This window comes from Pomacea canaliculata, linkage group LG1, assembly GCF_003073045.1.
Source record: "Pomacea canaliculata isolate SZHN2017 linkage group LG1, ASM307304v1, whole genome shotgun sequence".
In the NCBI taxonomy this organism is placed as follows: domain Eukaryota; kingdom Metazoa; phylum Mollusca; class Gastropoda; order Architaenioglossa; family Ampullariidae; genus Pomacea; species Pomacea canaliculata.
Genome location: NC_037590.1, coordinates 39,008,772 through 39,030,644, shown reverse-complemented (window position 1 = coordinate 39,030,644; position 21,873 = coordinate 39,008,772). Strand labels below are relative to the sequence as shown.

At 40.5% G+C, this 21,873-nt stretch overlaps 2 protein-coding genes across 7 annotated transcripts in view; one reads left to right on the top strand and one right to left on the bottom strand.

Annotated features, from left to right (window-relative positions):
• The window catches only part of LOC112570514 (delphilin-like), a 23,811-nt gene extending 7,837 nt beyond the window's left edge, over positions 1 to 15,974 (bottom strand). For 2 of the 4 annotated variants that reach the window (XM_025248981.1, XM_025249006.1), the window contains exons 1-21: positions 15,892 to 15,974; positions 15,471 to 15,753; positions 14,131 to 14,650; positions 12,783 to 12,985; positions 9,018 to 9,172; positions 8,406 to 8,537; positions 7,992 to 8,147; positions 7,566 to 7,666; positions 7,121 to 7,239; positions 6,908 to 6,978; positions 6,590 to 6,738; positions 6,287 to 6,337; positions 5,981 to 6,131; positions 5,478 to 5,623; positions 5,008 to 5,112; positions 3,924 to 3,961; positions 3,351 to 3,552; positions 2,525 to 3,091; positions 2,248 to 2,354; positions 1,825 to 1,903; positions 650 to 709 (exon numbers count right to left, since the gene is read on the bottom strand). In XM_025248981.1, the coding sequence (XP_025104766.1) occupies positions 650 to 709; positions 1,825 to 1,903; positions 2,248 to 2,354; positions 2,525 to 3,091; positions 3,351 to 3,552; positions 3,924 to 3,961; positions 5,008 to 5,112; positions 5,478 to 5,623; positions 5,981 to 6,131; positions 6,287 to 6,337; positions 6,590 to 6,738; positions 6,908 to 6,978; positions 7,121 to 7,239; positions 7,566 to 7,666; positions 7,992 to 8,147; positions 8,406 to 8,537; positions 9,018 to 9,172; positions 12,783 to 12,985; positions 14,131 to 14,506 (2,968 nt within the window). In that variant the 5' untranslated portion in view covers positions 14,507 to 14,650; positions 15,471 to 15,753; positions 15,892 to 15,974. Of the gene's footprint in view, positions 1 to 649; positions 710 to 1,824; positions 1,904 to 2,247; positions 2,355 to 2,524; positions 3,092 to 3,350; positions 3,553 to 3,923; positions 3,962 to 5,007; positions 5,113 to 5,477; positions 5,624 to 5,980; positions 6,132 to 6,286; positions 6,338 to 6,589; positions 6,739 to 6,907; positions 6,979 to 7,120; positions 7,240 to 7,565; positions 7,667 to 7,991; positions 8,148 to 8,405; positions 8,538 to 9,017; positions 9,173 to 12,782; positions 12,986 to 14,130; positions 14,651 to 15,470; positions 15,754 to 15,833 lie in introns of all 4 variants that reach the window. The other 2 variants (XM_025248991.1, XM_025249001.1) reach the window with 2 other exon arrangements.
• On the top strand, positions 10,684 to 21,873 carry LOC112570530 (probable palmitoyltransferase ZDHHC4). Of its 3 annotated transcripts, XM_025249027.1 has the most exons (7): positions 15,994 to 16,385; positions 16,740 to 16,799; positions 17,330 to 17,461; positions 18,394 to 18,467; positions 18,957 to 19,261; positions 19,653 to 19,900; positions 20,367 to 21,873. In XM_025249027.1, the coding sequence occupies exons 3-7, from the start codon at positions 17,333 to 17,335 to the stop codon at positions 20,754 to 20,756; spliced, it is 1,146 nt and encodes a 381-aa protein (XP_025104812.1). In that variant the 5' UTR covers positions 15,994 to 16,385; positions 16,740 to 16,799; positions 17,330 to 17,332; the 3' UTR covers positions 20,757 to 21,873. The 3 variants fall into 3 exon arrangements, with proteins under 3 accessions (XP_025104821.1, XP_025104812.1, XP_025104804.1); XM_025249036.1 differs by lacking the exons at positions 15,994 to 16,385; positions 16,740 to 16,799 and adding an exon at positions 10,684 to 10,944; XM_025249019.1 differs by lacking the exon at positions 16,740 to 16,799 and having other exon boundaries at positions 15,995 to 16,385.

Sequence of the window (21,873 nt, the reverse complement as noted above, 5' to 3'; positions counted from 1 at the left end):
CTATACTTGTTCTCCACCCTAAAACCCAACCTTAGCGCCCCGCGATCTCTCTCTCTTTTCCCTACCCACCCCTCATTTTTAACTGTTTCTCTACCCCGACGCCAAACCATAGGGAATGACAAATAGCTTGTTCTTAAAATAGCACTGACCCAGCCTGTAGACTAAACAGCCACCTAGTGTTACGACTGAAAAATTTATAAAATTCTATCACTCAAAAAAGTACAATATCTGTTATTATATTATGTTCCACATTGTCTTTGCCGTCATCGTCATCATCATCATCATCTTTTTCTTCTTCTTCGTCGTCATCATCTTTGTCATCTTCATGGTATTAATGGGAAGAGGAGAAAGATCAGGTGGTGGAGTAGGCACCTAGGATCAGCACCTAGTCTTTTAATTAAATGGCAGTTTTACTGGTCACTACTTTGATATTTTTCTTTCATTGTAAAATCGAAACTCAGAAAATGTTTGTCTTGGCTGTGCGCACTGCTAGTCTTCGGCTTTCAACAGTCTGTTACAGGCTGACCTGCTTTTGTACATACAAATGTACACATTTTTCGTACCTAGAGATGATGCATGGTTTTTGTTACTTACAGATGTTGTTGCCTTTTGAGTACTTATAGATACTGTAAACCTCTTTGGTACTTACAAATGTTGTATGCCTTTTTGGAGCTCATGATGCAGATTTCTTTCTTTTTGCCAAGATCTCCTGATAAAAAATAACAGTACGACAGCTTAGAAACGAATACCCGTCAGGATGAAGAAAATCTAAACAAAAATAAACTTTATTAGAGAAATAAAATCTCGCCTGTACAACATTTTCAACTGATGTATACTGTGTTGGGAGGAAGCGGATAGCCAGTGGTTAGAGCGTGTCGGTTGGATACCCTCGTGGCACACAACACACTTACCTCAATCGACCCAACTGTCGGAAAGGGTACCTGACTGGGTTAGGGAAAGTAAGACGCGAGGATGAGGAGATAGACACCATCTTCAATAAAGCAGGCCCCAAGAAAATTGAGGTCGCTAACACTTCTCTCCCTAGTGACTTGAAAGGGCTAGGAGACGACCTTTATCTTTGTATACTCTCTTGTCTGTCAAAAAACGCCTTCACTATATTACACACCAGTAGAAGACATCCTGTTTAATATTTAAATTCACTGACTTTTTATTGCCTCTTGGTATTAATTATTGCACTAACTGATCCTCCGGCTACTTTTGTTCAGTTTTGTGGAGTCTAAATATAAGATGTGATCTTCAACAACAAGAGGTAAAAAACTTTCTCTTGTTTTCGAGATACATATTTGTGTCTCAAGAACAAAAAAGGTCACACCTAGATTTGGTGAAATAGTATCTTACACTGACTTTCGCTAAGTCATTAGAAAGAAATTTTGCAATTCCACAGACCTTATAGTGATAATACGTGCCCGAGATTAGTAGTAAAAAGAACAGTTGTGTTGTGTTTCTAGCGGCTGAGCTACATTATAATGTATCTGCGACACAGACCATGAAACCAAAGACCTAAACATGCATCTTCGCGTATATGCTTTAGCGCGCGCGTGTGGGGGTACGTACGCGCATATGTGTGTGTGAATGTGCAATGGCCAAACACTTCTCGTCCCATTCTCGCTATAACACAACTACACATGCAGCTGCATCCCATTCTTGAAGGGGGCTAAACACACTCGTCACCACAACTTTCATTAGCTACATAAAAAGAAGCAATTGTGAAGAAGCTGATGATGAAACAGGCCTGATAAGACTGGCTGGTACAAGACGAACGATAAGCAGAGCGGTAGAGATAAGACAAGCTTTGCCACTAACTCGTTCTCGAGGGCTTCGTGCTAAACTGGCTCTCGAGTTCCAAGTAGCGGATAACCTCCGACAGATCTTGATCACACATCTGCAATAAAAATATTTCTCATGAAAACGCGCTGAAGACTTCATTTCCCTTAGGTAAGAAATGCAATGTTTCTATTGCAATATTGAAAATGATAATAAAAATTTTTTTTTAACCCCACAGGTAATTACACATCACCAGATTCCACCTATTGCTCTTCTGATTAACGCAAATTTCCATTTAAAAAGTGTCTCCTGAAAGCAGAAAGTTTCCGCCGCAATGATTAGCATAAAGTATTAACATAGAGGAAGCTGGGCACTTCCGTATTAAGGAGCATACAGGGATCAACGTACAGGAAGAGGATGGACTCCGACTAGACTTTTGCCACTTGCAAGCCACGAGCTTACCTGCTCCCATACAGTATTTTCTACGTGACTGTTGTCCAGTTTTTCCCAGTTGATGCGTTTGATGTTCATGTGTTGCCCAGCCACTTGGCCGGAGGTCAGAGGCCCACCTGACGGCAAAGTGATGAAATTAGACATGAAATTTTGTAGCCATGGCATCCTGCATTAAAATGTTTTGTGCGGTAAATTTGGCACGCGGTTTTAGCGTCGTGCAGTGAATTGTTCTGTGCAGTAAAGGGGGCATGCGGTTTTAGTTGTTGTGATGATGCTCATGTTCTACCTGGTGGTGGGGGTGGAGGTGGAGGAGGGGGAGGTACAACAGGTGGTCTTGTGCTGTCCACCTCCGTGTCTTCGCTGGCGACGGGTTGCTGATGGCGGTGATGCTGGTGCTGCGAGGGTGAATCGAGGTCCGAGATTTCAGAGGCCATCACGTCCTCCAGCTCCTTCAACACCTTCCTCTCTCCATGGCCATATGTTTCTGTTGAGCGCTTTGTTCGTGTCTGTTGCCTGGTCACACTCTGGTCTGCCTCCTCGCTCTCCGAACTGCTGGCATCCTTTCCCCTCATCACTGAGGGCGGGCTTACGGTCGGCGACCTCTTAACACCTGGCGTGCTCCTCAACACGCGCGTTCCGGAATCAGCGTCTGCGACCGTCATCTCCATCCCCTTGCGGAAACTGAAGAACTCCTCCTGGTCCATTTCCCTGCTATAAAATGGTCGACGGTCTAGACTGAAGCCCGGGTAGCCGACGGGTATGATCGTTACATACCGTCTTGATTTTAGATAGTCCATTTCATCGCTATCGTTATCTTCATCATCGTCACTGTGGGTAATGAAGACTTCTTTGCCTGCAGGAGAAGGGCTGCAGGTTTAGAAAATTTTTTTGACTTTGCCAATTATGTATATAAAGAAAACAAAACTGCTTGAAAAGACTTTTTCCCCTTTAAATAAGCTGATTTTTATCTTTAACGTGTAAAAGGCCAACTAGTTAGGTCCTTAGTTCCTCGAAAATATTCCAAACATTTTCTCTTTTTTTCCTATAGAGATTATTTTCTTTTGGTCTGCATAACTTTGCAGTGACATGTCACACAAATAGAGGACAAATACCTTCGGTTTTACTCTTTACGGCTTGATTGGCTTCTTCCACGGCCTGGCGCGTGATCTGCAGTTCTCGCATGTGGGCCTGGTCCTCACCTGATCGTATGACGATTCTGCTGAGACCTTGATCCCTTCCTGTCGCAGTGTTTCTCTCGGAGGACAGTTCTGAAACTTCACTGATGTCACTTTCTTCGTCCGAAGTTAGTGAGGTCTGAAAATATGCAGCCCCTGATATTTCTCCTACCCCCTGTACATAGTTTACATTTTATTTTTGCGTGTCTACCTGTTTGGATGCCTATTTGAATGCGTTCGTGCGGTCATTTGCTTCCTAATTGCTTCTCTACCTGGCTTTATGCCTAACTGATCGACTTTCATCCCCAAACTTGTGCTTTTGAATGCTCTGAGAACGACTGGAGAACTGTGATACGTGCAGTTAAAAAAAAATTTTTCACTTAATTTCAAAAGAAAATCGCTTCCGATATTAGCATACAAGACAAAAAAATTATTCTTGCATGTTCTTTTTGCTTATTGGAAAAACTAATTTCTTTATTTCTTTCTAAAAATATCACTTAAGTTACTTACGATATCATCGTCCCTGTCAGCATTTTTTGCATCTACGCCTGCAAGAAAGAGAAGCACATGAAGAAAAACACTAATCAGCTTAGCGATAATGATGAGCTAGTGTTAGAAGAGGTGTTGTTCACGATGATAATGGTAGTTAGAAAGATGACAATACAGATAATTTAATTTAAAGGTATCGTATGAGTCGAAAATAGTTGCTCTGCAGAGTATGATGTAACAAGAGGCAGTGACACAAATTATTCATAAAAGCTAGCTTTATCATTTCCTATCAAAACATTAATACAGGTTCCTTCAAAGGCATACACTCTGTTTGGAGTCAGCAGTACTTTCAGAGCCCTATACGTCAACTATGCGTCAGAATCCACTTTCAAAGGTCTGCACTTAGACTGTGTCAGAATGTATATTCAAAGGCATACACTCATGCTAGCAATGTCAAAGGAGTGCACTTAAGTTGCTCAACGTGTACTTCCAAATGTATATATTTAATAATGTCAGCATTTATCTTCATGCCCATACAATTGTTCTAAGACGTCACATTTAAAATAATTAAAATAATAATTAAACCAAACTTTTGTTAGCTTCTACCAAAATAAGCTATAAGCGATCTCTTAAACACGTAAAATATTCGTTGCATAAAGAAGTGGCCCAGAACCAGGAACTATATACATCAACAGAGTCCCTTGAAAAAATTAAAAATAACTTTTGTAACCTACGTAAACATAAACATAAATCATTGTAGGTAACACAGAACAGCAGACTTGCAATAGCAGTGCGCTTCTAACACTTTAAGATGAACGGAAGCAATCTGGGACCGGAGTGAACAGTACAGCGCTAGCTTCTAGCTTTAGCTGAAGTGCTTATAAAATGTATATAGTAACTGGACTGCGAGCCTGCGATTAGCGCCATTCTGAGCACCTGGCTCCGGATAATGAGGTCATGTGACCTGCTAAGCAACACGTTCATTTCTGTGCGATTTGTGTAAACTCAGTGACTCAGTGATCAATCATTACGGTGCCCGTGTGTGGCAATAGCCACGTGATAGACACAACTTGGAGAACACGCCAGCGATAGTAATGTGAAGTACCATACAAAATGTCCTCTTCCACGTTCTTTGCCTTATCCACCGGCTGAGAGTCGTCGTCAAACGAACCGATGTAAGAATCCATAGCTGCCAAGGGTAGACCTGATACTACGAAGCAAAAAAAGAATAAGAAGTGGAATATGGACAACCTGATACTACGAAGCAAAAAAAAAAAAAAAAAAAAAAAAAAAAAAAAAAAAAAGAAGTGGAATATGGACACCATATTCAGTCTACAGTACACTCTTACCTTTATCGAGTCTTTGTCACTTTTTAGTGTAAAATATATTCACCAGTTGTGATACGAGGTCTCCCATTGGTAAACCCAACATTCTAAAAGCATTCAAGAAAGTCCCAAATAAATATAAATATAAATTTCCCATCATGCATTATAAAGATCTGAACGACAGTTCTAAAGCCGAAAGAAAACATTCGCGGGGAACAAGGATTAAACTTTACTAAAACAATGTGCTTACCACTGTGGGAGTCGGGTATGTCCAGGGTCTTTCTCACCACTCCCTGGTGAGCAGGGGACAGGCGGGGTATCACATAGCGCCATAATATGCGCTTGGATGGCGTGTCCAAGAGAAGGTTCATCACCTCTGCAAGACGCTTGATGTCCCTGTCGGGATACAGATGCACTGTCGGTACATAGGTACACTTAGGTCTATCAATTGTAAATGTACTTTCCTCAATACGTACACATAGTTTTTACACTTGTCTGTAAACAACTAGCAATCGTCTAGTAAATAAATACCACCAATTTATACGAGTCGGCGCAATTCAGTTCAATGCCAATGTCAATTTTGACTCCGTTTTGTTTAATTTTATTGTTTTAAGGCGAGTAAGCAAATTTATTTGTGGTTCGGGAAAATATAAAGTCTCTCTTAATTAAAGAAAATGCCGAAGTCATAAACAATTAATTATCAATAATAACAAAAAGCAGTAACCATTGGGGAAGCAACAGAAAGCTGTTTACTGTTTTTCATGGTACGCCTGCAGTGCTTTCTTGAACTGCACGCGCTCAGTGGACGTTAGTAAGAAATCCACATGACGTTGAAATGACGTCTGGTCCAGGTGCCTGGAGGAGCCGCCGCCGCCGCCGCTGATGATACGTTTCCCGAGGTATTCTAATGAAGATCACCGATATCATAAATATTATTAGATTATCTTCAAGCTAACACCAACCTGATGTTTTCTTGAAAGAAGAGGACAGCTAACATAACCCCAAAACGAGGTTAAGTTATATATTATATTAAAGCCGACAATTTAGTGTGTTTCTTACCTTTCTTGATAGTGTGGTCTTTGAAGCTTCTTGTTTCTCCGCTTACAAGCTCTGCAAACGAATCAGAGTTGTCTGTAAAGAGCAAAACATATACTTTTGTGTTTGTGCGTGCCTACGCGCGTGTGTGTGGGTTAGTGGGTGTGTTTATTTGTTATTGCAGCTTGTTTTTCTTGACACTTGTGTTTGATCGTTTGATGACACTTCAATTCAGATCCGAATACCTTATACTAAAGATCCGAATATCTCTATATTAAAGATCCGAATACCTGTAAAGCTCAGATTTGATTTATTTCTTTTAAGTACCTGTCACGACCTCTCTGGGTAGGTCGACTCGGTGAAGGATGTAGTCCCGGTGGTGTGATTGTAGACAAACAAGGATAAACTTCCACAAAATGCATTTTGACGGAGTGTCTAAGACCGGTTCCAGACTGGCGTGCAGAGAAATAACATCCCTGAAGCAGAATAAAACAATCGATTTTCTTTCATGACGTTAAAAAAATACTACTTGCCTGTTCAAAATAATAGCTACACAAGGCAACACGCAAATGTGTCCTCTAGGGTGAACCAATTACAGTCAACCAAGCTAGTGGACCTGAACGTGTAACTCTTATCTTTACGAACCTGTTCAGTTCATACGACTGCAGCGCTTTCTTTAGTTGGTTTCTCTCACGTGCAGTCAGCAGATACTGAGCCTGGAAAGACAAGTTGAGACTAAACTCTCTCTCTCCATTTGAATCTTTCACTTTGTTCTCGTGAACTATTATTAACTCAGGCGCAATTCATATTTAACATATATTTTAATATGTGACGAATTCGCTACAAATAAACTCTTACTCGTTCAGAAAACGTGGTGCCATCGCTGTCGACGTGGACGTCCTCATCCGGCAGAAAGTCAGAGCCATGACTGGACTCTGAGGATGACGATGATAAAGAGCTTAGGCTGCTGGAAGGAGCTGTCAGTAAAAACAATCAACATTTTCCATCGTTCGTTCACAATTGAAAAAAAAAACACGTTCACGATCATTACGGAAGCAAAGAATAGGCTATCGGTCAGTTCGTCAGTCAGCCTACCTGTCTAGCTGTCCGTCCGTGTGTCTACGTGTTTCTCACACATGCGAGTGTGTGGTACAATACATGTTTGGACACGTGTCAACTAGAAAGGTTTTTGACTGACTGTGGGTGTGAATGGTGTATGAATACAAGCGCCGTCATACAAAAACATCAAGGCGATCGCACACTCTCTTTCTCTCTGGGCTTATTCATATTACGCAGGACTTACACAGCACGGCCTGCTGGTCATCGCGGCAGCGCAGGACCTGCAAGGTTGGTGAGTAGCCGCTATCCTGCAATAGCTGCACCAGCCTGTCATGGTCACACCGCCTGCACGTACACACTGTTAGTCACGCTAGACAAATGCACAAACACTGGCCGCAGACACACAAGCGCGGTGTGATTTTTTCGCGGTAACTGACTTGGTACATCTCCAATAAACATAAAATAAGCTTATTTACACGTGCTTGTCAAGTAAACATGTGCATTATCTTATCTATCTAGTGCTAATTGCGATACACATATAATGGCAAGCATGTTATTACTAAAGGAAATTCAAATTGGGAAAACTTGCTTGCAGTGATTAATGAAATTTCTTCCCTTCGACTTTGTTGAGATGATTATGAGGATGATGATGATGATTAATTATTATTACCTGACATCAAGGCCGTTTAGCTTGACGATGAAGTCTCCAGGACACAGCCCTGCCCGGTCTGCTGGGCCAAACTCATCGACAGACTCGATGAAGGCAGGATTGCATCCCTTGACAACGAAACCAAAGCTTTCGTTCTCTCTCAGCACCTGCACCACTCTGTAACAAAGCGACAACCGTGATAGCGGACGCTCCCTGCATGCACATGTGAACAAATATAACTACATGCAAACATGCAAACATGCAAACAGGACAGCCTTGCTGAACGTGAGCGTTGAGTGCAAAACCTAACCCATCAAACTAAGAAACGGCTAAATCAACTGCTAAGTAGCAGTACATGTAAATCCCTTTACCTTTACTGATCTTAATAAATACTTGGATAGGAAAGCTCATGTATAGTAAATGAATGATACACACTTCTTGACCCCGATGACATGAGTCGTCTTAACTGGCGTCACGTGACCAGACCTGTTGCTGTGGGCTGGGGATAAGATCTGTGAAGTCAGCAATTCGTCGAACGCCGCTCGCTGGTTGGGGCTCACCAGCGCTCTGAAAAAAGAATTCGCTTTTTATTTTGTTCACTCCTATGGGCTGTAACTTGGTCTCAATCTAAACTGTCATCCTAAAGCCAAGATTTGCTCAATTGTTTCAGTCACTAATGACGCTAAATCCTTAATGTTAATGTCTTTAACATTCCGCCTTCAGTGTGGGATATTCCCATCTTTTAAAGACTATAATGAACTTGTAAGCATGCAAGAATAACTTGGATAAAACCATTATTTTGTTATTCATTGTGTGTTTGCAAGCGCGCGCTCGCCCGCTTGTTTATGTCCTCAATTTCCTTTTAATCTTTCTCCATTATTTACCTACTTTATAGAAATTAAGGACTGACCTGGCAAGTTCAAGAGTTCTTCAAGGAAATGCGACTGCGTGCGCTTTTGGGTGAGCGTGCAATTTGGCCATGTTTCAGTAATGCTAACAAACAGGCGCACACAGAAGCATAATAAGTATATGCCCGCATGCACGCACCTGATGTAACGAATGATAGTACGCTGGTGTGGTGTCTGAAGAATGGCTGCCAGGGACCTGCACAGGATGTCAATGTCCCGGTCTTCTGCGTACTGCTTCAGCACAGCCACTACCGCCATCTTTCTGTCGTAATCATCCCCCAGCACACTGGCCAACTGTGACATCACAAATACGCCCGTCAGTCACTAATGTACCCGTAAACCACATGGTGACATCACATGTTCAAATAAACGAGAACAGTACAGTTTACAGATAAGCGTACTCATTCCTCTAGCACACCAGTTTGCGCCATTACAAACATGCCCGTTAGACTGCTGTGACGTCACCAACATGTTACACCACATACGAACTCTGCAGTACAATTTGCTGACAAAAACATAGCAAATATGTTTAGGAACATAACAACGACCTCTTCTAATGATTACCCGCACGCGCGCGCGCACGCACACATACGCACGCTCGTGCTTGTTCAAGCTGTTACAGCTTCATCGTTCCTTGAGCTCTCACACTATAGACGTTAATCAATCTGCCTGGTCGCAACGCACTGAAAAATGCATGCATTTTTTCTGCTTCGAGATTCAGACCCGTAACCCTCACAATTGGTTGCGTCATCAGATCAAGCATTACTATCGCACCAGCAGACAACGATGTCTCTCTGTCTAATGTCCTTGTCCTTTGACTGCTAAAATATTTACCAGGATACAAATTAAGCCGATTACGATGACCGTAGTACAAGGAAGTACATGCTGTCACACGATTACGATGACCGTAGTACAAGGTAGTACACAATGTCACACGATTTAGATGACCGTAGTACAAGGAAGTACATGTCACACGATTTAGATGACCGTAGTACAAGGTAGTATCTGTCATCAAGTCCAAAAATCACTCTCCCTTTCCCCACGTTTTCGAAATAAAAGCCCATTAGCATTACTGTACATAAAAAGAGGTTAAAATTGAATACAAAAAAAAAAAAGAAAAAAATGGGAAAAAAGACCCCTGGCACTGACACTGTCATTTTGTATCTTCACCCGTCAGTGTACATAAATAAAATAGTTATGTCGTTGCTCTTACTGTGCACAGTCACTGCTGACCATACTTAACCCAACAAAGGACTTTTGTAGGATATACAACACTCATCTCAGACATCCCTCCCGTGGCATCTCTGTGCAAAGCATGAACTGAGTTTGTCACCATATTGAGGCAATTGTGGAAAGAAAAGGGAAAATGGCATTATAAAAAAAGGTCTCACAGAACTTGAAATTCTCGTCCGGCCTAATGATGAAACAAGAAGTGCAGATTTGTTAAATTTTGTTAAAGGCCGGAGACAAGAAAAAAACAGGATAGAACCCTTATCAAAGCGCCCCTGCTGATTTTGCTGCCATGAAGATTGTCATGAGGGACAGGAGGTGGGTGATATATTGTGTGCAAGGCTAAAGATTGTCGATTACTTTTGTCACAATACCTAGCATCCCAATCCCTGCACATTGACAACGCCCATCTGTGTTCGTGCAGAGCTTGCTAACCAAAGATGTCTTGATGGTCAAACGGGTTGCTACACAACCAACAGTTTTCAACCACAACATCGACATGTCACATGTCACAGAGGTTTTGTCCACAAACTCTAGACTGAAGTCGATCGTGGCAGGCTGCCAGAAGTTTTGTTTCTAGCAGGCGAGTGGGTCGTAATTATGACGATTGGCAGAGAGCGAAACGACAAACGGTGGCAAGCGTATCAGCCTCGGGCGCTTCTGAGGGACCGGCCGGAGAAAGGGAACGGATAATCTCTTGCAGACACCTGCGGCTGTTGTGCGGAAACCAACTCCCTCTACACCTACAGAGAGGTTAGAATAAAAGATCTACGTGTGATTCTCACAATAATTCTGGCCTCTTCCTGAAAAATTCCCGAAGAAACCTGCTATCATAGGTAAGTGTCTATATTTCGGCAACGGCACGTTTTGCTAGGGGTAGGGGGTGGGGCTTGGGGTGAGAGGAGTTTCAGTACCAGCCGTAAGCTAAAAATGTTTGTTGGGAAAAGTGAAAATTGCGTTGATATTCAAAATGCATATTCTAGCAAAATCGATGCACAGGACGATATCCAGGAAGACAAGATGCCCAAGACACCTGACGCCCACTGATCACATTCGGATTAGAACACTGACCATGATAGAGGTCAGCGTTAAAGCTTATTGCAGGCTGTGTGTCGTTCATTTTATTCGTGTTTAAATGGATAAGTAACAAAAGACAACTGTCACAGTTAGGGTTCTGAAAACTAAGATAAAATGTCTTATAGTTCTGCACTTCATTTCTGAGAATAATGCAATTTTCTTGTGCAAGCTTTTGTATGTTTTTATGAGTGGCAGGTGGCAACTGTATAGCAACTGCTCCAAAAAACAAGTTCCTCACAGTTTCAGAGATGTTGCGCTGTAAACCTTGCCATTAATCGTTGAGTAAACACAGTCTCCTGAGCACGAAACAAAAGGTTGGATCAGGCTAGGTCAGTATGGACTCCGCAGCAAGGTGGGGGGATGGCTTGTATACCTTATAGATTCCCTCTGGTTTAAAGGCCGTGCATTGTGAGTCATCGAATGGTTAGAGTGAGAAGCGAGCTCTGCTGATTTCCAATAAGCATGTTGCACGCACAACAGACGTGGGAAGTGCCACAATCTCCGATCGATGTGTGATACAACAACACGCCTCTGATCGATGCGTATGCAACAACAACACGTCTCTAGAGTGTTGTACGGCTGCGGTCGTGTACCGGTATACCCCTCCTGCCAAATCCCAATGCTCTCTGCAGGGGTTTCTTGTGCCAAAAGAGCGATGGCGGAATTAGCGTTTTACATCGAGCCAGCAATTAAGGCAAATCAGCCGGCCCTGTAAAACGGTGCGAAAAGTAACAGATGTGAAAGTTGTACTGAGAAACAAATTAACTAGCACATTTCTAAGGGCTAGTCATAATTTTTTTTCAAAATCAATAGGGACAAAACGTCTTGTTTTGCTTTTAAAGTTTAAGATGGTCCAGTAATTTTTCGGTCGTTCGGAGAGAACTGTTAGAGACTGTACTTATTTCGCGCCCATCTCCTTTCCCTCACTGCCTTAGCGGTCCGGTGGCGCAACGGTTAGCGCTGTTAGCGCCTGTCACCAATACAGTGAAGGTTGGCTGCCCTGAGTTCATTTCTCGTCTCGGGCACGCTGTTCTTTCTCTGCATTTGGCATCTGTTTACAGGGCTGGCTGCTTGCCGTAATATAGCCTTAGCTGCTGACACGGCGTAAAACACCAATTCCCCCCCCCCCCTCACTGCCTTTACCTTTTCACCCTGTAAGTCAAGCACCTTTTCAAAGGGAGAGTGGGAGAACGTTGCGTGACTTCGAACCACTCGACTTTTCACTCTCCCCACCTTGTTTTGCTATAGCACATTCAAAAATAAATCTAACACGAAGTATGCATTGCTACCGCATGGCACGGGTACAAAGTTAGAGAATAGGGATGTTAAGTGTTAAGCAGAGAAATATGATCAAAAGTGATCTCTGTGTTCACAAGTACTAGTACAAGCTATATCGTTTTAAACTGACAAGTGTAATAAAAAACAAACAAACAAAAACCAAAATAAAACAAGTTGGGAATCCAGAATTTTAATCTATTGTGTTTATTTACCAACAAACGTCTAATACTACTTTTAAAAAATAATTAAGTAAAAGTGATGTGGGAGAAAATCAACAACTACTTCACAGAACAGACCACAGAAGGCGGAAGTAACGTACCTTCTCATATAGATCTCTCGCACGGTGGACGCGGAGGTCAGAGGGCGGGAGCTGGTTCAGTCTCTTGTCCACGAGCACGAGGTTCCCCAAGCGGCCGGCGGGGATGGTCAACATGGACAGACGGCCGGACCGCTGCGACAGAATGGTGCCCACTGTCTCCACCCCTTCTGGCTTAGTGCCGTTCACCTCCAGAATTATGTCACCTGGACAATGTGCACATCAATGCAATATTTAACCTGCCGCTGTCTGTTCGTGTTTTAACTTTTAAACGATTTATGCTGGCGAGTCGTCTTATATTATAGGGATATAAACCAAGTAATATATACCAAGTACAGTGACGAGTTTGACTAGCATATGCTCTACTATTTCTCCAATGGTGCATACAGTTCTTACGATATGATACTTTTGTTCTCGGTTTTCAAGTCTTAATCATGAAAAATTGAACTGCTCCTTCGAAATGATTTTGATCTGCTTGTGCCTTCTACAAAAATACTCCTATTTGATACAGAAAATGGTCATTGGTAAACAGAAGTGTTGGGTTTTCTAGCGTTTCGTTTTGGGGCTCAGAATGGGTCATGCGCATGTAATCCAAACAAAGTCACTGGCCAGTGAAATTCCTAGAGTTATAACTTAGGTTTCAAAATGTTAACTTCTTGTTCTTTGAGTTTAGTCTTCGTGTTCAACGAAAGTCCTATAGCAGGCTAGCAAGGCGTGTCTTAACCAAACAAAAATCGTCAAATATGTAACTATTTTTGGCAAGTATAATTAAAACTGTCATTTCAAATGTTGCGAGTATATATAAAGGGGTTTTACCATGATGAACTTTGAAAGACTCGAGACGTCACCAGAAACCATTTTGATAGAGCAGCTATTCAAAAAGTATGTGGTTAACATGAAAATAGAATATATTTATGCTTGGCTATTTGAATATACCAAACTTCTGCTGCTTACTGAGGTCAAGGGAAGGACTACCGTGAGGGCAATTTCATTACAGAAAAGTTTGTTTCAGCTTCAGCCGTCAGTATAACGTCTCGGATGTAGTATATTCCTTGGTCAAAGTAAGTTTACACTGCATGAACTGACCATGCGTCTTTTTAATAGAGAGCAAAGCACTCACCAACAGAGGCTGACCTGAGGCGGAAAAAAGTAGGAAGAAAGCTGTCAAGATATGAAAAACTTAGAAAAAAGTTAGAACACAACATTAACGAAGATCTAACCGCAATCTGTAGCATTAATTTAATGATATTGCACTGTTTGAGGACTGGACTTGATTTAGTTCAAATACATTTTAAATTATGTGTGCTTTCTTTAATACGGAAAATCCACCAAGGGACGATCTCAAACTTACCAACTCGAAGGCCTGCTTGGTACGCTGGACCACCAAAGTCGACGGAGCCCACAACCACAGGACGTTCATTGAGAACACTGAAACCGTAACCCGAGAGGGGCACAGGCTCCAAAATGAGGCGCGCCAGACATGACACCACCTCTAAAGATGGTGGTTGCGTCCGACTCTCTCTGGCCAGGTTCTTGACCGCAGATGCCGACATGGTAGTCACATCTTGACCCTCCACTTCTAGAATCTGGTCTCCGGGCCTCAGGTTGGCGCGGCAGGCTGTGCTTCCTTTCTCTACTGACACGACGTAGGTCGGTCCTGAGCCATAAATCTCAAAGCCGTACGACTTGGGCCATTTGGCCCCGCGTTGTAGAAACTTTAAAGGCATCCTTGGCGAAGGAAATAGGGTTAAGTGTCCACTGGTCTGTATCGTCAAAGCAGATTTGCACGATGCTCCAGCTCTTGTGATGAAATATTTCTGCTCAGTAAATGTTTACTTGCAAAAAGATCCATATATTGTTCAGTCATGTATCTGAAAATACCGTAAGAGAGAGGAAGAGGAATATAATACACTTGTCAACACAGTCCTGGAGAGACCTATGATAGAGTCTTTCGCAAAGCATATTTTTTTTTTTACCGAGTGACAATAACCCTTAGCTATACTTTATCAGCATCATTTATTAAATGTATGGGATAAAAGAAAATTCTTCCTAACATTACTTCTATTTTTTACTACATTATTTTTATCCAGCCACTGTGAGAAAGAAAGAATGTCGATATAAGGAAAACCTATAAGGAATAGTATCTCAGCTATTGGCTTCACTCGCTTGACAAGGGTGAACCGACGACAGCTGGTGCAGGCTCGATCTAACGTGCAATGAAATCAAGAAGACTGGTTCTTCTCCTTACCACAAGGAAACCCTTACAGCGATTCAGGTCACTTACTTGGTTTGAAATTGTTTCTTTCTTGTCATCTGTCTTTGAATCTCTCTCTCTCATATGTAAAAAGTCGTGCATGACTACGTGAACTTTTTGTACCCGTATGTATGCATGAGTGCAAATGTACATGTTATTTATATTTGTTCACTTCTGTTTTCCTCATTTGTCATTTTGAAACGTTTGATGTTTTCTTCACTGTTTCTTCTCATCATTTAGCAAGACTTTGTGCTTCAATGATGAGGATGATGACAACGTATATTTGCATATCATAACATTATATAGTACCATGATCTAAGCCCTCATCAAGTATCTGAAAACGTGACCAACAGAAATTGTGCGACAATTTAAAAAAAAAAGTTTATAAATGGAACATATTTATTACTTGAGCTTAGTTGAGTTTATACTTAGCGTACCTTTAAAAATCTTGATTTAATATGCTTCACGATCCTGCTGGAAGAGGGCAAAACTCATCATGGTCTTTGTGACGCACTTGTTGAGCCCTTCTGGCAGCCTTTGCATAAAGTAGCGCGTGAGTCACTTCACTGACAGGTGTACCCTCCAAGAAAACGAAATAAGAAAATTAACGTATTGATCCATCCACGATGTTGTCAATTTTTCATGACCTCCTCCGCGATCAAGCCTCTGAATGCGTATACAGTCCACACCTATAGTCACATCTACGCAGGCAGGAAATGTCTGCAACGTAATCAACAAAATCAATGTTTGGAATAACAATGAAGACAAATATAAAGAAGTGCGAAATTCAGTATACTTACATTATAAAAAATCTTTTGAAAACAATTTTAATGAATTTCATTTCGAAGTGTAACCCACCAGAAACAGAAACGAGTATTATTCTTTCACATGTGTGCCCGCTCGAGAAAAAAGTCGTCTGCAAAGTATCACGTGACAGGGAGGCACGTAAACTTCCGTCCAACCCACGTGGTAATGGTTTCCGGTGAACGCTAAAATCGATGCATGCCTGTATTTGGTTTGAATCGATGATCTGCTCATTCTGTGGGCCATTTAAACATGTTGTTAGTAGGATATAACCCTATAAAACGCATACAAATAAGGGCTTGTTACTAGTTATGGAGGAGTCGCATGGCTCAGAGAAAAACAGTTTGCATAATTACAGGATTGCAATACCCAACAGCACTCCAGCATTATGTGAATCGACCGAGATCAGCTGCATCGGAATGCAAGCGACAGATGGTAAACTGGTGCGATATTTTCCGTGAATGTGATATATTTTACGTAAAAGAGGGAGAGGAGCAAAATACTTTTCTTGCAGCGCTTAACTGGCTTGCCTGCTGCGCATATGCAAGGTGAGAATTGACATTGCCAACCATTCTGCTACATTCTACTAAAAGCGAGAAATATCTCTACTGTGTATTTCAAATCTTTGATCCATTAACATGAATTCACAGACAGGATGGTGGTGGCTAAGTATCCGGCCTTATTTACCTTTTTAATATAACTGCATGCGCAGTAAAACAGTTTTGGTTGGTTTTATTGTTGTTTACTTTGGTAACACAGGAAGATATCAGAACTGCTTAAAGATGTCTCTTTCTTGGACTCACAAGTCAAAAGTATTAATCCATGATTGCAGATAAACATCAAAAGTATAGTATTTGGTTAATCATTTCAGGTAATAGAGCATTTTGTTTTATATTATTTAGCTATCAGTCCTAGAAAATATTGAAGGTCAACTCAAGGTACTTGAGCATTAAAGATTGTTGGTAAGCATCTTTAAAACAAGATTATCATCTAGTGATTGTTATCAGTCACCATAAACACAGTGGGTCATAATTCAAGTTATAAAAATTATCAAATCATTTCCATTTCTAGTAGATACAGACTTATTATTGTTTAAATCAGTAAAGCATTTTGAAAAAGATCACCAATAACTGATCTAAAACAGTAGTTTACAAAAGAATTAAAAATAACCCAGCACCAGTCCCGTGGCTCAAGAACAATTTCTTTTTAATGTTGATAGTGAGAGGTCATTAACAATAATGCAGCTAGATAGCAGTACATATATGTATATAATTCTACAACCAACAATATTCTTACTCTCTTATACATGGGCATGACTGTATTCATGCCTACATATATGCAAGAATATATGCTTATGAATGTGTGAGCACATAAACATGCATGATTGTACTTTTTTAGTAGAATGGTGCCCTAATTTACGTAAGATTCAAATTAACAATGTTTGTTATGGACTTGAGTTAGTTTTGAATGATATCATTCTGGTCTTTTGCAGAAAATGGATATTCTGAGCCTTTTCCTTGTTTACAGCATTGTATTTATATTATGCATTGTGCTGTATTTGTATTCTGATGCACCATTCTTCAATACTGGTCTGCTTGGAAAGATAAAAAATGGATTGTGTCAGGTATGTCCTTCGAGATATTGTGAACCACTTATTTTAACTTTAGGGCATCAATCTGAATCAGTTTGTCTTGTGCAAACAGAAGATCTGTGCAATGTTTGGAAAAATGCTCAGTGGCCTTTATGGTTAGCTTCAGACACAATAAATTTTGCATTACCATTGTAGACTGACAATAAATAATGATGCATAAATGCATAATAATATATAAATGCAAGCTGAGGAACTGATATTAATAAGAAAGAAAATTGAAATTTACTGGAGGGAGGGAACTATTTTCATTGTTATTCTCTTGGTTCTAAAAAGAAGGAAACCGACATCAACAATGGTTGTGATGATTATGTTAATATTTTTGAGTGTTTGTTGTCAGAGGTGCACATATTTACATTTTTAAAAAATACCTGGGACATTACAAAATGCAAACTTGATGAAGGCCACAGAGTCTAGAGTTTGTAGGGATAGTGAACTGTATATTGTATATTGTCTTCTGTGTTTGGGACTCAAGTATAGCATGTCAAAAGAATAGCCTATCCACCTCCTTTCTCCACCTCACAACTTCTCTGTTACATTGTGATACAATGTTGAGCACTTTAACCATTATGGCTTACAAAGTTTCTGCATAAAGCACCATAACAAGTAATAATACATACTTTTTGGGGGTGAGAGAGAGTTGTGGGAAGATGAGAATTTTAACCAAACCAATCCCCAACCCCTAACCCTCCAGAAAAAACCCAAGCTGCATCATCAGACATAGTACATGCACCAAGAGTAGAAATCTTATGGTGCTAGAAAGGTGTTGATATGGATCATTTCATATCAGTGATGACGAAGAGGCAAATGCTTTAATAGCACTAAGCATTAGTTCCACCAGATTATGTGGGGGGAAGGGGGATGTAGGTGGTGATTGTTATTTCAGTTTTGTTTTTATTGTTTTTCAGATTGTACAGTTTATATTTCCAGTATTTCTAGTCAAGTTTTTCAAGAGAATTGTGAATTACATCTTTTACACCAGGTAAGTTTGGCAAACAGCTTTATTAAAATTGTAAAACATTATGATCTTGCAAAGATTATGTGATAAATGGGACAGTCATACCTTAGTGGCTTAGCACACTGGCCCTAACATTTGAATTATTTAACAGGATCAACACAATGTACAAGTCTCCTAATCTAAACTAGTTCATCACTGCCTCTTTAGACAGTTGCAATTAAAATTATGCAGTAGGTAGTCTGGATTTGTTGCATTAAGAACCATGAAAGTGAAAAATTGTTTTAAATAATTAGCTGACTTGGTATAGTTCGTTAGATGTTATTTATTCAGTCCTTTGTCACACAGCAGATATTTAATGAAATAAGACCTAAAACTGTTAAGCACAAATCTTGATCGTGGTCCATACAAATTATGGGGTTTTTGATTAGTAACATTAGTCTAGTCTACTCTCAAATTTCTTTCATGTAAGCTTTTCACAAACAAATATATCACACAAGTTTACCTTTGTTGCAGAAACCATGTCCTTCAGTTGATATTTGGAACCCTTGTGCTGGCAGGGCATGCTGTCTTTGTCTTTGATATCTTGCCATTACTAAATATCTTTGAGCCCAACACAAATCACATCTTACTGCCTATCCTGTTTTGCTTCATCAACCTTACGTTCTATCACCTCAGCTGTACAGCTGATGCAGGGAGAATCACCCCTAACAATGTTGAAGCATTTGTCTCCCTGTATAAAGCAGATGGCATGCTGTACAAGTCTGGAGCACTGTGCAGAACATGCAAGCTCCCAAAGCCGGCACGATCCAAACACTGCAGTAAGTTAAAGCAAGGACAGTTCCAGAAAAAGTGGCCCAGTTGTTTGCAGTAAAATGACGTTTTATTCATCTTTGTTTCAAAATATAGCCATATATTTGTTCTAATGTCATTTTTTCCTAAATAAAATGCATTGTATATTAACTATAGCTGTACAACAGGAGGTACATGCCATGAAAAATCTAGATAACATATAGTAGATATGTGGGTGTAAGTATGCAAAAGTAGACAATTTTTGCATATGAATGCCAGAAACGATGAGGCCTTAAAATTGTGTACTGGTTAAAGGATAAACTATTTCTTTTGGACTGAAATCCTGTTACTGTTGGCCTTTAATTTTTTACTCTCTCTTTTAACTAACATTTGCAATCAAATCTTCTGCTTTTGCTCCAGGCCTTTGCAATAGATGTGTCCATCGATTTGACCATCACTGTATCTGGACCAACAATTGTGTCGGAGCTGGTAATTTGCGCTACTTTTTGCTGTTCCTGATCACTCTGATCATCATGTGTGTCAATGGTGTGTTGATGACTACCCACTGCCTTATGCTGGTTGTTAAGAACTTTCGTCTCATGGAAACCTCTTACGTGGATACTGTTACTGGCAGGCTTCATCCTGTCACACTGCCTATACTCATACAGGTACTTTTTGGTGTACATTAAATTTCTAAAGTCAATTTTTAAAAAACTCTTAGCGCTAATTTGAGGTGTTGAGTGCACTTGTACATAAAAAAACATGAAAAAGATTCACATTTTTGGAGTCAGATGTCTGTTGTCACTGAGGACATTTACCTGTTGCTGCACAAATCTTTGGTCTACACAGAGCATTGGTTGTGTTTAAATAATAGTGAAGGTGACCATACTGTTTTGTAAACAAGTGGAGCTAAGTTGGATCTCAAGTGTGCATAAATTTTGACTGGGTTTGACCCTGTTTACAAGGTTGCGGTGATGTAGACTGAGTGTTTGTGTGTGTATAAAACACTATGACTGTTGGTCTCGAGGTTCATGTTATATGCACCTGGTAGGATTTATATGATTAAAACTGATCCATTTATGTTCATATGTACGTAGAGCATAGAATGTTCACTGCTATTTTTTTCGTTTTCAGCATCTTTTCATGCAGCAGCCACGTTGTGTGTTTCTTGTTGGCTCTCTTGTGCTGCTGGTGCTGATGCTTCTTGCATTCACAGGATACCATGTGTACCTCGTCTCCATCAACCAGACTACTAATGAACGTTACAAGCTTGGCAATTTATATGTGGATAACAACAACGCTGGTGATGCTGGTCGCTTGTTGCAGGCATGGCAAGAACACAGCAGCTTTTATAACCGTGGTCTCCTCCTCAACCTGTTTGAAGTGTTTTTTCCTCAGTTTCCTTCCAAAAAAGGGTCTTCCCCAGTGCCAGCCAAGGAGGGCAGTCAAAGCATTCAAGGTGGTCGCATGTTAAATCTTAAAGCTGAAGCAGTAAGACAGAAAAACAAGCGAAAAGATCGATAAAGCAGACAGTTGTTGAATGAGTTGTTAGACTTTGTTATTCTGACAAAAATTGTTTTGGGGACTTTTGTATTAATTAAAACATTTCAGCATAAAGAACATGGCACAGAATGAAGCTTTGCACCTTAAATGCTTTGAACTCAAAGAGGAACTAGGCTTCAGAAATGCCTCATTTGTATGTGTGTATTTATATGAAGGCAATCCTTGTAGATAGTTATCACCCATACTATAATAAACATGTTTTAACTATGTCGCCTTGTCATGATCACCTCAGCTGAAGACTGTTTACTAAGTAGCATAATAAGATGATGTAGAATTAATAATTTTGCCACTTTTCCATTGTAAAGTTACATGAGGCTTTTTTTCATTTAATAAACTCTATGTGAATAAGAAATTGTTTTGATGTGCCAACTTTAGCACCTTTGTAGACACTACAGACAAACTAGCTAGTTAGTTAGGTTATTGGCCAGAGATGTTTAAGTATTAGAAATAACAGTTTCTCCTACTAAGAAGTAAATGCTCTCTAAGGTTCTGGGGCAGGCAGCTTGTTGGTTTTACAGATGCTTGTGATAGAGCACTGACACGGCTCCCTATGAAAGGGTGATGTTTAATGTGTGATGCATGAGTTATTGACAAATTGCCAAGTATTATGCCCATTTTTCCCGGGTTTATTACAGTTTCTTCGCAACTTTTGTCTGTTACAAAACTAGATTTATTATTATGGAAGACTTCCAGCATTAGCATATAAATATTTAGAAGCTAGTGGAAGGAAATATTAATGGTTGTGATGTTTTGGAATTGGTTTGAGCACCAGTAATTTTGGGGTAGGTGTTTGGTAAAAATTGCAGAGTAGCAGATTTTTTTCTTCTGTTACCCCATTTGGGTTTTGTTAATATGATCCATACTGCTTCTGTCATAATGGGGAGATGATCACTTGTTGTGATTATAACCTGTTTGCTGCTTGATGACCAATGTCAGCTGGCAAACTGCATGTTAGACCAGTGGTTCTCAAAGTTTTTCGGACCGCGGACCACTTTACTTAAGTAAAAGCTATGGCGGACCACCAAGGCCTAAGTAAAAAATATGGCGGACCACCAAGGCCTAAAAATCAGTCTGTACT